Source organism: Mytilus galloprovincialis, chromosome 5, assembly GCF_965363235.1.
Source record: "Mytilus galloprovincialis chromosome 5, xbMytGall1.hap1.1, whole genome shotgun sequence".
In the NCBI taxonomy this organism is placed as follows: domain Eukaryota; kingdom Metazoa; phylum Mollusca; class Bivalvia; order Mytilida; family Mytilidae; genus Mytilus; species Mytilus galloprovincialis.
Genome location: NC_134842.1, coordinates 74,697,651 through 74,711,975, shown reverse-complemented (window position 1 = coordinate 74,711,975; position 14,325 = coordinate 74,697,651). Strand labels below are relative to the sequence as shown.

General features: G+C 32.2%; 2 protein-coding genes across 2 annotated transcripts in view; both read right to left on the bottom strand.

The window, feature by feature from the left end:
* LOC143076393 (Na(+)/citrate cotransporter-like) overlaps positions 1–14,325 on the bottom strand; it is a 34,844-nt gene that overhangs the window by 5,620 nt on the left and 14,899 nt on the right. Inside the window, exons 8-9 of the mRNA XM_076252133.1 lie at positions 3,675–3,767; positions 2,514–2,618 (exon numbers count right to left, since the gene is read on the bottom strand). Coding sequence (XP_076108248.1) covers positions 2,514–2,618; positions 3,675–3,767 — 198 coding nt within the window. The remainder of the gene's footprint in view (positions 1–2,513; positions 2,619–3,674; positions 3,768–14,325) is intronic.
* Positions 12,533–14,178, bottom strand: LOC143076928 (uncharacterized protein KIAA1958-like). Its single transcript, XM_076252826.1, is given in 2 exon segments — positions 12,533–13,008; positions 13,454–14,178. Coding segments are annotated over 2 exon segments (993 nt in total). The 5' UTR covers positions 13,971–14,178.

The following is a 14,325-nucleotide window of genomic DNA, read 5'->3' as shown; positions in this document are numbered from 1 at the left end:
GAGGAAAATTCCCTAATCAAATGTCAAAGTCATATGATAAAAACATCAAACGAATGGACAACAGCTGTCATACTCCTGACTTGGTACAGGCACTTTCAAATGTAGAAGAAGATGGATTGAACCTGGTTTTATAGCGCTAAACTTCTCACTTGTATGACAGTCGCATCAAATTCCACGTGTATATATTTCAGGCATTCGAAGTTAATTATATATATTTAAAATAAGGAGATGTGGTTTGATTGTCAATTATACAACTGTCAACTATCCAACGAAGTTCAAATAAACATATTGTAAGCCTTCAACTTCGAGAAGCACGCATACGGTATAATCGGCTTTTAAAGGCCCCATATGAAAATAATAAGTAAAAGGAAAGACCCTATTTAAAACTTAACAATTTATAAAAAACAAATATGACAGACTTTAATTAACAACCACTGAACTACAGGCCACTGACCTGAAACGGGCACATACATATTTGGACGGTGTTAAACTTTTTTTCTTGCGGCGCCAACCCTGGGACAGAAAGGTAACGGTACAACATAAAAACAAACTGTAAAAATCGTTGAACTAATCAGATCGAAACAAAAAGAGAAAAACAGCAACAACAAAAAAAACCCAGACCGGACGTGGCAGCATATTTATACATCCCTCACAACAACAACAAAAACAAAAAGGTACAGAAATGAGACTACTCGTAGTTGCTGGAAACTAGTTCACAGCAAATAACAACTAAGACTAAATATTATATGATTTATCGGCATATGCTACGCATTGAATAACCTATAGGCCAACTTCTTGCAGCCTATATATATATATATATATATATAACTCGTCTAAACATCAACCCAACAATGTTAGATCTGTAAATTTGCTTTCGCAATTTCGAATTTTGCCTCGCCGGGATTCGAACCCATGCTACTGTGATATCGTGACACCAAATCGCCTGCACTGCAGCCGTCCCGCTAGACCACACGACCACCTGGGCTCAGGTAAAGCAAATTTACAGATCTAACATTGTTGGGTTGATGTTTAGACGAGTTGTATATACATTATGTACACAGCCATGTATCACCATCATTGATGGCGATCCGATGGATACATCTGTTGTAGGGTTGTCACTGACTCAGACGTACGTATATATATATATAGGTGGTCGTGTGGTCTAGCGGGACGGCTACAGTACAACCGCTTTGGTGTCACGAATCCCAGCGAGGGAAGAAAAAATTATTTGCGAAAGCAAATTTACAGATCTAACATTGTTGGGTTGATGTTTAAACGAGTTGAATATATATATAGAGAGAGGTATCGCGGGAGGGTTGAGATCTCAAAAACATGTTTAACCCCGCCGCAATTATGCGCCTGTCCCAAGTCAGGAGCCTCTGGCGTTTGTTAGTCTTGTATGTTTTTATTTTAGTTTCTTGCGTATAAGAGTTTAGTATGACGTCCATTATCACTGTACCAGTATACATATTTTTTACGGGCCAGCTGAAGGACACATACGGGTGCGGGAATTCTCGCTACATTGAAGACCCATTGGTGGCCTTCGGCTGTTGTCGTCTCTAGGGTCGGGTTGTTGTCGCTTTGACACATTCCCAATTTCCTTTCTCAATTTTATATAGTTGGAACATGTTCTTGTTGAGGTAGGAAATATTTATTTAAATAAACTTACAATATTGCCTTAAAAAGCAGACGGGACAATGAGGACCTTATACGGCAACATTTATTTTAATGGTATATATTTTTTCTTCTGGTTAAACATGCCTTAATAGTCGTATTACTTTTCCTATACAGATCTGTACCGGCATTTGTACAAAATAATTCACAACACTATTTTTGGAAAAGAATGAAAAAAAACAAGAATGTGTCCAAAGTACACGGATGCCCCACTCACTCATTTTCCATGTTCCATGGACCGTGAAATAGGGTAAAAATCTAATCTGGCATAAAAATTAAAAAGATTATACTAGAGGGAACAAGTGTACTTAGTTTCAAGTTGATTGGACTTCAGCTTCATCAAAAACTACCTTGACCAAAAACTTTAACCTGAAACTCCCTCTTTCATTTTCTATGTTCAATGGACCGTAAAATTGGGGTCAAAAGTCTAATTTGGCTTTAAAATTAGAAAGATCATATCATAAGCAACAAGTGTACCTAGTTTCAAGTTGATTGGACTTCAGCTTCATCAAAAACTACCTTGACCAAAAACTTAAACCTGAAACTCCCTCTTTCATTTTCTATGTTCAATGGACCGTGAAATTGGTGTCAAAAGTCTAATTTGGCTTAAAAATAAAAAAGATCATATCATAAGCAACGAGTATACTAAGTTTCAAGTTGATTAGACTTCAGCTTCATCAAAAATTACCTTGACAAAAAACTTTAACCTGAAGCAGGACGAACGAACGAACGAACGGACGAACGGAGCCACAGACCAGAAATCATAATACCTCTCTACTATCGTAGGTGGGGCATATAAATGACATAAATAAGCAATGAATCTGAATTTCTATACTTACTTTGGAGGAAATATATCTCCCCATCCACCGGCTCCACCGAGGTCACGTGTTATCCATAATACTGCTAGAATAAAAAAGTGACCGATCACAGCAGCTTGGGCAAAACTGTAAAATTATTAAAAAAAAAAACATGTTTTAAAAATATCATCATACACAGACCGAAGCAAAAATAAACGTTCGTCAATTTTTCGTATAATTTTTTGAACTCTTGAATTAGAGTAAGTGTTTCCATGGTAATTGATCAAACAGAATTGAATCGAATGTAGATAAGACAATCAGCATTTTTTTTTTGTATTTCGTACTAAATATCAGGAGAAAAAAAAGTGGAAAGTTTTATAAACTATTTTCTACATTTCCGTATTTTTTTATATCACCGTGTAGAAAGCCACACACGGGTTGTCGGGAGTACAAATATGACCACTCCTGGTAATTTTTCGACCAACTGAAAAAGCCCTTGCAATTTTGTTAAATATAATTTTTAAGAATTTCGATGTTTTTACATCCCAATTTCTGAAACGTATAAACGTGTACAAAATTTTATTTCATTTTTATACTGAAACCTTTCCATTTAAAATTTAAATCAAACATAAAACGTGGTATAATTGCCAATGAAACAAGTGAACCCTCGACCAGAGACCAAATTACATTAAAGTTAACAACGATGTCGTTGTACGACCTTCAACAATAAGCAAACCCCATACCGCATAGTCAGCTATAACAGGCACCGAAAGGACAAATGTAACCAAAATCAAACAAGAAAACTAACGACCTAATTTATTTACAAAACATTGAACGAAAAACAAACATTATATACAGCAACAAACGACATGCACTGAATTGCAGGCTTCTAACTTGGGACAATCACGGTAAACATACAACGGACAAATCCCAGGTCCAGAATCTACAAAGTTATGAATGCATTACTGGATTAAAGTATAGCTGAAGCAGAAAATTTCATGGTGGATTGAATTTCGTTTATTACACGGAAAGAATACTTCCATGAAATTAAAAAAAAACACGAAATTTAACCTATATATATTATCCCTTCCATTTACTGGAAACCACGAAATTAAATCCCATTAAAATCTTATATAGAGACAAAATATCGAAATTTTAACCCCACGAAAATTAATCTTTCTACACGAACTTGTATGTACTTACTTAACTGGCCCTAGACTTTCATATTCCTTCCTCAGAACTGATTTAATTCTTACACCTGCTGATTTAGTTCCCCCACAGCATTTAAAAAATGATCTGCAAAAAAATAGAAATAAAAACTAATAAAAGACTGGTTATCTATCAAGTCTAGGATGTGCATAAGCACATAAGGTAAAATCATTCTGATTTCCATGACGTCCACTCTACGATTTTAACTTTAGAATCAAGAATTACAAACATAAGCGACGAGGTTTGTCATATAATACATCATCACTTTTTTTTATTATATAAAACAAACATTTTAAATTGAAGCTACCTCGTTGAGACATAGAACAGAAACAAAAGCCTAAGAGGTTGTGTATAAGTTTGTATTATCAATTGATGCATACTATTCCTATTTTGCCGTTACAAAATACTATGAAACATGTAATTAACAGTCATATATATATAGGGAGACTTGTTATAATCAAACTAAGCTATAAAGATATAAACTGCAAAGTAAAAGACGACTTGATGTACAAAATAAAAAACAAGTTGCTGTCTTTAAAAAAAGAAAAGCAATACATGAACCCACAACTGCTGACTGCGGTCAACAACATTAGTTGATTTTATTTGCTTTTGATTTGAACAAATTTACTGTGAATGAGATATTAATCAATATTAATGAGTTTTGTTGTCACATCCTTATTGAAAATATGCAATAATGGGTAGATTATTGCACATGTGAATGAATTTACTTAATTTTTACTTTGTGTTTCATGTACAAATTGCTGATCTATTGCAATTCCCAATTTCTGCAAACTCTAAGTGACTAAGGGAAATTGTATTGACTCTGCAACATACGTCTAATCCTCAGGTTGCTTTTTTTGTGGTTAATTTATTTTGACTTTTAAAAATTGATATCGATTTAATTTGTTTCCTGGAAGTTTTTAATTATCCTGCATTTGAGGCTGTCTGTGACAATCATACACGTATTTGTAATCTAATCAATGAGGACATATAAGATAAATAAATGTTAAAGTTCTGGACCTCAGATTTGAATATGGTTTAGGTTATTTGTCAAAATACCTTGATATATGACTTATAATATCTACTATATATAAGAATTGTTCTGTGATATACCTTCAAGAAAAAAGCAAACCAAATAAATATAGAAAAGAAGTTTGGTGTGATTTTCGATGAGATTCTTTCACAAGAGACGTTATAACACAAATTAACAGCTATAAATTTTCAAACAGCCTTCATAAAAAAAACCATAGCCCCTACCACAGTCAGCTACAATAGGCCTTGAAATAAGAAATGTAAACAATACAAACGAAAAAAGGAACGACCTGATTAATGTACCAAAAAAGAAACGAAAAATCAATCATGTAACACAGCAACAACCATTAAATTACAGGCAGATACTTACTGAATGTGACAGGGATATGTTTGATAAATATTGGTAACTCTATACAATTTAAATACGTGGCCAATGAAACAACAACACCAGACGAAATGAATAACCACCTGCAAAAAATAGTGACCACTTTTCACAAATAAGGCTTATAATACTGTAAATCCAAAAATTATTGTGATGCTCTTATTATTGCAAGATGTAACAGGGTTATAATCACAATTGTTTATAGCATTTTAAATTTTTTTATAAGAGTTAAACAGGATTTTTCATAATGTAGCAAAATAATATTGCATTTTATTCTAAAATGATAAAATCACATTAAATGCAGTCAATAATTTCTGAATTAACAGTATGTTAGAAATGAGTTGCCTATTCATCAAAAACCAAATGTATGTATGCTTGGGAAGAAGCAATAAAACATGTTCAAGATGAATTTGATGCTTTGTATATAAACATATACAAATCATTGCTAAATTTACCTCTTATCAACTATTTTTGTAAAACTGGTGAAATTTGAATACTCAATAACCAGCTGAATCAAGTCCAATATATAGTACAAGGACAACATATTCATGAATGGAAAATAGTTTTATTTTTATTAATGCATACATATGATTCGTAAAATAATATTCAGTATTTGAAGATTAGTCTTTAACTATTATTTAAAAATAAAAATAAAAAATAATTGAAATTAAATAAAAATAAATTCATATTCAAAATTCTTTTTCGAAATTTCTAATAACTACCATCAATAAACAAAAACAAAATTCAAGTTTTTAATCATTCCTCTATCATTTCATCTAAATTGTCTTCAAGTCTTTCTTTCTTTTTTTATGGATATATTACATAACAATTACTTTTAAAACCTTACTAAAACTGTATGAATTAAATATAACGTAGAAAAATAATTATTGTTGATCAACATTTTTGTAAGATGCAAGAATTTATAAGTCTTATAGGTATTAATTACATGTATTTATTTCAATTACAAATGAATATTGAAAATACACTTAAGAGTGTGGTAATTAAAGGTTATTTACGCATAACGTGTTTTGCCATTTTTATTTCACATGCAACCGTGAAAAAGGTCCATTATTCATCATTTTCGTGAAATTGAAAAAAAGATCAATTAATGTGCAAGACATTTTTATTTATTCGTTCATCGTGAATAACAATCTTATTTAGCGTTCTTCCGTGCAAATACCCTTTTTACGCCCCTCATATAATTGCAAATATTCTGACTTCAATTATTGTTCGTTTCTATAAAAACATAAATACAGTTTATAGTTTCTATATATTTCTTTAATAGCTTTGACACTAACTTAATTTTTAAAATCATATTATCTTTCTGTTTTCCGATTTAAACCAAAATGTTCTCTCCCAAGTCATTGATAAAATTATCAATACACTATATCACGTCCTATGAAGAATAAATCCGGTTATCGGAGGAAAGTGGGCTTACGTTTTGGGAGTTGTCCCGCTTTGAACACGTGGTGGAACTTGTTATGTATTATGAGTCACGTTAATTATTTTAACCTTGATAAATGTGACGTCATCATTCTTTCTTTACCACGTACGATACAGCAGAGGGAAGACAAAAAAAAATTGGGTTCCGTATGAATTAACTAATGTTTGTTTCAAAAGTTAATAATATTTCTTTGATTTGGTATATGAAATGGATGTCTTTCAAAAAATCTTATTTTACTGAAAAGGTTCGGAAAGTTTGAAAGATAGGAAAGCACATGGTTTTGATCCAGTATAAAATAGTGTTAAAGATTTTATATCTTTTGTTGTTTCTTCTGTAAAGAGTTTCTAAATATTTCATTGTAAATTTTTAATTGTTGGTTTAATTCAGTGGAAATCATGAATTATATTTCCAAAAATAGAAATTTTAACAGACCCGTAATTTCAGATAAAAACTGCGCACATGGTTTTAAAGACACGTGTCGCATGGACGTCTGCGATTTTAAAACTATCGTTATATGAAATGTTTCATCTGCTACACAGCAAGCAATTTAAAGAGAAACCAATAATGAATAAATGTATGAAGTTTATAAAATATACAGATCTAACATTGTTGGGTTGATGTTTAGACGAGTTGTATAGATATTATAACTTTTCAACGGTCGTTTCACTAATATTATTGTAGTAATTTTTCAGTTTTAAAAACCAAACATCTTATGGAAATCGGGAAAGCAGATCTTATGTCACAAAGGCCCTCTAAAAGTCCTTATAATATATAAATGCAGCCAAAGGCAAAGGGTACAGCAGAGGGGCGTACCGACACCGTTGGGAAACAGATCTAGCAATGTTCTTGGACAGCATACTTCCACGCAAGTTTTAGCTACATGTATGATGACTCCAGAACTTAGGAATGAAGTTGTTCAAATTGTCAATGGCAATGCCCTTATTCACTCTCCAGCTACTGTTAGTGTTACACCTCCTGACTCAGTCAATGAAAGGCAACAATCGAATACAGGTATAACACAAAGTTCTAATATTTGCCAATAACTAGTGCAAATGATAATCTATGTTTAAATGTTTCACAAAACTCGGAACAAAATAATTAATGGTGAATATGTAGATTTAGGTATATATTGCTTTAATACAAATTCAGGCACAGAACAGTAGATACAAATGGACAGCTGATTATCCAAACTAAACTAAGTAAAAAGATTACTGATATTAACACATGGATAGATGCTTTCCTTATTTACATAAGTATTTATGTTGGTGTACATTTAGAAGATGCACCTAACTTAACCGAATACATACATGTTAAAATATTGTGTGTATCCGTGTTTCCAGTGCAAAATTTACAAAATCTCTCATTAGAGGGTATTGTTGGTCTTGCATACCTACCAGTTTCTATTGATAATGAGTGTGCACTTATTCTTAATTTAGTGATAAATAAAAAGTTAACCACAGTTTCCATCTTTTATCTTAGATAGTTCAAATTTAATTTAATTTTGTAGAAATCTTCTAGTTTCTGTTTGAAATTACTATTACAATGCTTGTTAAAGGGTATTCCAATATATTTCATTAATTCAAATAATTTATTAGACCACAAATTTTCTCTGTACTAAGTTGATATTTTAATAGGATTGATTGATTGTTGGTTGCTTAATGTCCAGTGGCAAATATTTCAGGCATATCTATCAGGACGAATATTTACACAGTGTCTGTAAATTGTGTCATTTTAGGATAATTTAGTTTGTATCAAGCGGATACATTGTTATGACACAGTGTCTGTAAATTATGTCTTTTTAGAATAACTTAGTTTGTATCAAGGAGATATTCTGGTAGGACACAGTGTCTGTAAATTGTGTCTTTTTAGGATAATCTAGTTTGTATCTATTAGATCCATTGATAGGACAAAGTGTCTGTAAATTGTGTCTTTTAAGGATAATATAGTTGCATCAAGTAGATACATTGATATGACACAGTGTCTGTAAATTGTGTCTTTTAAGGATAATATAGTTTGTATCAAGTAGATATGTTGATAGGACAGTGTCTGTAAATTGTGTCTTTTAAGGATAATATAGTTTGTATCAAGTAGATATGTTGATAGGACATAGTGTGTGTAAATTGTGTCTTTTAAGGATAATATAGTTTGTATCAAGTAGATATGTTGATAGGACACAGTGTCTGTAAATTGTGTCTTTTAAGGATAATATAGTTTGTATCAAGTAGATATGTTGATAGGACAGTGTCTGTAAATTGTGTCTTTTAAGGATAATATAGTTTGTATCAAGTAGAAATGTTGATAGGACACAGTGTCTGTGAATTGTGTCTTTTTAGGATAATTTAGTTTGTATCAAGTATATATGTTGATAGGACACAGTGTCTGTAAATTGTGTCTTTTAAGGATATTTTAGTTTGTATCAAGTAGATACATTGATAGGACAAAGTGTCTGTAAATTGTGTCTTTTAAGGATAATTTAGTTTGTATCTAGTAGATACATTGATATGACACAGTGTCTGTTAATTGTGTCGTTTAAGGATAATTTAGTTCGTATCAAGTAGATACATTGATATGACACAGTGTCTGTAAATTGTGTCTTTTTAGGATAATTTAGTTTGTATCAAGTAGATACATTGATAGGACAGTGTCTGTAAATTGTGTCTTTTAAGAATAATTTAGTTTGTATCAAGTAGATATCTTGATAGGACAGTGTCTGTAAATTGTGTTTTTTAAGGATAATTTAGTTTGTATCAAGTAGATATGTTGATAGGATACAGGGTGTGTAAATTGTGTCTTTTAAGGATAATATAGTTTGTATCAAGTAGATATGTTGATAGGACACGGTGTCTGTAAATTGTGTCTTTTAAGGATAATATAGTTTGTATCAAGTAGATATGTTGATAGGACACAGTGTCTGTAAATTGTGTCTTTTAAGGATAATATAGTTTGTATCAAGTATATATGTTGATAGGACACAGTGTCTGTAAATTGTGTCTTTTAAGGATATTTTAGTTTGTATCAAGTAGATACATTGATATGACACAGTGTCTGTAAATTGTGTCTTTTAAGGATAATTTAGTTTGTATCAAGTAGATATGTTGATAGGATACAGTGTGTGTAAATTGTGTCTTTTAAGGATAATTGAGTTTGTATCAAGTAGATACATTGTTAGGACACAATGTCTGTAAATTGTGTCGTTTAAGGATAATTTAGTTTGTATCAAGTAGATACATTGATATGACACAGTGTCTGTAAATTGTGTCTGATAAGGATAATTTAGTTTGTATCAAGTAGATACATTGATAGGACAAAGTGTCTGTAAATTGTGTCTTTTAAGGATAATTTAGTTTGTATCTAGTAGATACATTGATATGACACAGTGTCTGTAAATTGTGTCGTTTAAGGATAATTTAGTTCGTATCAAGTAGATACATTGATATGACACAGTGTCTGTAAATTATGTCTTTTAAGGATAATTTAGTTTGTATCAAGTAGATACATTGTTAGGAAACAGTGTCTGTAAATTGTGTCTTATGAGGATAATTTAGTTTGTATCAAGTAGATACATTGATAGGACAAAGTGTCTGTAAATTGTGTCGTTTAAGGATAATTTAGTTTGTATCAAGTAGATACATTGATAAGACACAGTGTCTGTAAATTGTGTCGTTTAAGGATGATTTAGTTTGTATCAAGTAGATACATTGATATGACACAGTGTCTGTTAATTATGTCTTTTAAGGATAATTTAGTTTGTATCAAGTAGATACATTGAAAAGACACAATGTCTGTAAATTGTGTATTTTAAGGATAATTTAGTTTGTATCAAGTAGATACATTGATAGGACACAGTGTCTGTAAATTGTGTATTTTAAGGATAATTTAGTTTGTATCAAGTAGATACATTAATAGGACACAGTGTCTGTAAATTGTGTATTTTAAGGATAATTTAGTTTGTATCAAGTAGATACATTGATAGGACACGGTGTCTGTAAATTGTGTATTTTAAGGATAATTTAGTTTGTATCAAGTACTAGATACATTGATAGGACGTAGTGTCTGTAAATTGTTCCTTTTTAGTATTTTTGATTTGTATCAAGTAGATACATCAGAAACATAGTGTACATGTCTAGTGGCTTTCGAAGCGTTCCGTAAATTGTATAATTATGATATCATTTGGCCACCACTTTTAGAATCACTTAAGGCATTTTTATTGCATGCAACTATATTTATTGCTTATATGTCACTTGAAACAAATTAAATGGGTTTATAGGACAGCTAACTGTTATCCGTAAAGAAAGATCACGTTGCAAAATTTTGCTATTATTGTTATCCCATTCTCAAAAAACGGATCAATGTTGTCATGGTACATGTATAGAAATAACAGAAACTAACCTAGAATATTGTCTAATTTATTTGTTAAAAATATGAAATGCAAAGACCAAAGGTTAAAGTCCCCTTATTCTCTGACTTTGGTGACAAGTACCAGTGTTCATGTGTTCTAAGTTTTAAAAGTTTGAATACATGTAGGAATAATGGATTCAGTTTCATTTTGAATCGGAGATATGGTAAAAACCAATAAGAATGAATAAAGCAGCCACAAGAATGTACACATTTGCCGCTTAGCTATATATACAATTGGGAGGTTGTTACATAAAATAGCCTGAAATATATAATAAGCCCGATATATTCACATCTGACGGCGTTACTTTATCTCATGTGGGCAATTGTTTTTTTTTTTTTTCTTATTTCATTACAGGGTAATTTAAATATAAATATATGTGTGTGGTCATTTAAAAGTACGGTCACAGCGGGTGTGTTGTGTCGCTACCGCATTTGTGGCGGTGGTCGAACTCAGTGTCCAATAACTCTTGGCATAGCCACTGAATTCTACCATGTGGCGAAAATAGCGACACAACATCTACAAATATATTATGCTTCTTATAATGGAATTATGTATCCGCTGAGCTTCTGTTTCCCAGGGCCAGCATCCGATATATTTTGGAAGCAATAATGTTAATAAGGATATTATATTGATATATAAGGAAATGACATTATAAGGAATAACAATAAGGTGGAAATAAGGAATAAGAATAATGTGGAAATAAGGAATAAGGAATGGACAATAATGTGGAAATAAGGAATAAGGAATGGACAATAATGTGGAAATAAGGAATAAGGAATGGACTATAAGGTTTAATTATATATACTAGGGACTTGCCAATTATGTTTCTCGGCAGTCCCATTCTTTGTCAAGCCGTGGTCGTACAATTTTGTACTTTTGCCAAATAAAATATTTCTTACTTTATATATTTGTATGTCATTTGGCCCCACGTTGTCTCAGATAATAAGATTTATTCCTATGAAGAATAAATCCGGTTATCGGAGGAAAGTGGGCTTACGTTTTGGGAGTTGTCCCGCTTTGAACACGTGGTGGAACTTGTTATGTATTATGAGTCACGTTAATTATTTTAACCTTGATAACTGTGACGTCATCATTCTTTCTTTGTACCATAGTTTGTTTAATTTTCCATTGAAAAAGTGTGAGGGTATCTACACATACACCACAGTTCCATATCAACCCTCTGATTGGTTTACCAGAAGATTGAAAATGGTCATGTGGGGTATGTGAGATACCTCACACTGTTAGCCAGAACCTACAATGTAACATTTTCTTTCCTGTAATATTTTTCAACTCTAAATTTTTACTAAAACTATCATGAGTGTTGGGTAGTTGTCTCATTGGCAAATACCCCATATCCTTTCTTTTTCTTAGAATAAATAAAAAAATGAATTTTAATAACTGTATTATTTTAATAAAATATGAAACTAGAAGCCAAATATAAAATCCTCTAATCCTCGAGAATGGCACACTACAAAAAAAATACATAAATTCCATTATGCATAATTTCACTACTAAAAATTCCAAAATGAATATATAATTCCTTTGAATAAAATACACCACATAATCCTCAAATACTAAAATAATCACAAATATATTTAGCTATTAAAATTGAACACACATCCAGTGAACAAACTTCCAACGCCTCCTGCGGCACTTTTTGATATTTCTTGATTTTCTGTGCGATTTTGAATTTCTGTGTTGTCTTCATGTTTAATTTTCTTGCACATGCTTTCACTCGGTTCAAGGATATTTGAGATATCCTTTAACATCTCACTGGAAGCCCTTTTATATTTTCGAACACTCTCGACTGACCTATGGCCTGTCCTGTTCATTATTTCTTGTTCTGGGACTCCTGCCTGGTATAATGTTGTGGCACATGTCCTTTTACCAGAGTGGTTAGTGAAATACCCATCTATTCCGGCTTCTGCACACATGGTTTTCATGATATTAGACAATTTGTTGACCCCTACTGACTGTTCACCAAACTTAATACTTCCTTTATCTAGCGGTCTCCTATAAAAGGCTGTTCCATTTAAATCACGTACAATATTCAAATATTGTTCATGTATATCTTAAATAGTACTGGATTTTGTAGATAGTGTTTTAAGTTTTTGGCACTCGCGTTCCGCTGATTGAGTCCACCTGAAAAAATGAGGTGATGACATTGAGTGACAATTAAATCATACACTGGACAAAACTGAGTTATTAATGAAATAGATAAGACATTAAGATAAGATACTTTATTTGTTTAAAATCCAAAATAACAGTGAAATATGAAAGTTTTATATTGCTTGAATTGGGTAAAATGTAATAAGCATACACGCTACGCATGATATGAATATATATACCGGCCGTCTTTAGTGAATTTGGATAAATGAAGCACCTGTTGAAGCGCGGACCTCAACGAAGACACCCGTATTTTCTGTAAAATCGACACTCATGTGACAAAATTACACATATGAACGAATTAAAACACGCAAGAAAATACTAAATAATTTAAGAAAAATGAAACTTACCTTTGTACGTTTTGTTGGCTCTGCCCTTGAATAATATAAAGCTTCCCGTCTGATCCTTTCCCAGTTCGAACTGATCCACGGACAGATTCCTATGCTCATCTACACCTCTGAGTCCAAAAAGTTTACTGTTATAGAAAAACTTGGTATTCATTATAGCTTTAGAACTGGTACTCCCTAGCAAGCCCTTTTCTCAGAGAGTGCTTTCTGTTTACTCGCTTATCGCCTCTGCCTGTTTAGTAGTGGTGCCTATACCCTGTTTTGTGAGTTCGGTCATGCGTGCGCTCAAAGAACGTCTGAAATCATAAAATACACCGTCTTTTTCGTCCAAAAAGTTCATATGCACACCATTCTCTCGGTGAAATCTCAGTATGCCAACGCATAAAAGATATAATGTCTTTGGTGGATACGGCTTACCATCTTTTCTTCTGGTCTCTATTACAAACTTGCTAAGCCATTGATTTACATCATTGGCGGTAAACTGTAAAAGTTCTGAAATGGCACAATAATTACTTTTCATTCGCGCAACTCTCCAGTCGTTAAATGTGGCAACACTCCAAGTAGTATTTTTACGTGTATTTCTGCTTTCGGTGGACTTAACTAACTTATCAATATCAATATCTTCCACAAAAGAATAGCGTGAATTCTCGCTACAGTTCTCAGTAACAGCCTTTTCCAATTCTTCAATAATATTATCCGCCGTAAGGGGAACCTGCGTAAGTTCAAAATCTGGCAAGTCATTCATTTCAAAATCCACCTCATATTGGTCCAAAGTTTGAGACAAAGTTAAATCCTCCAGCTTTTCGAAAGCAGTATTTTCATTTTCACCATCTTTGCATGTTTGTGATAATGTTAGATCGTCTATACTGTTGTCC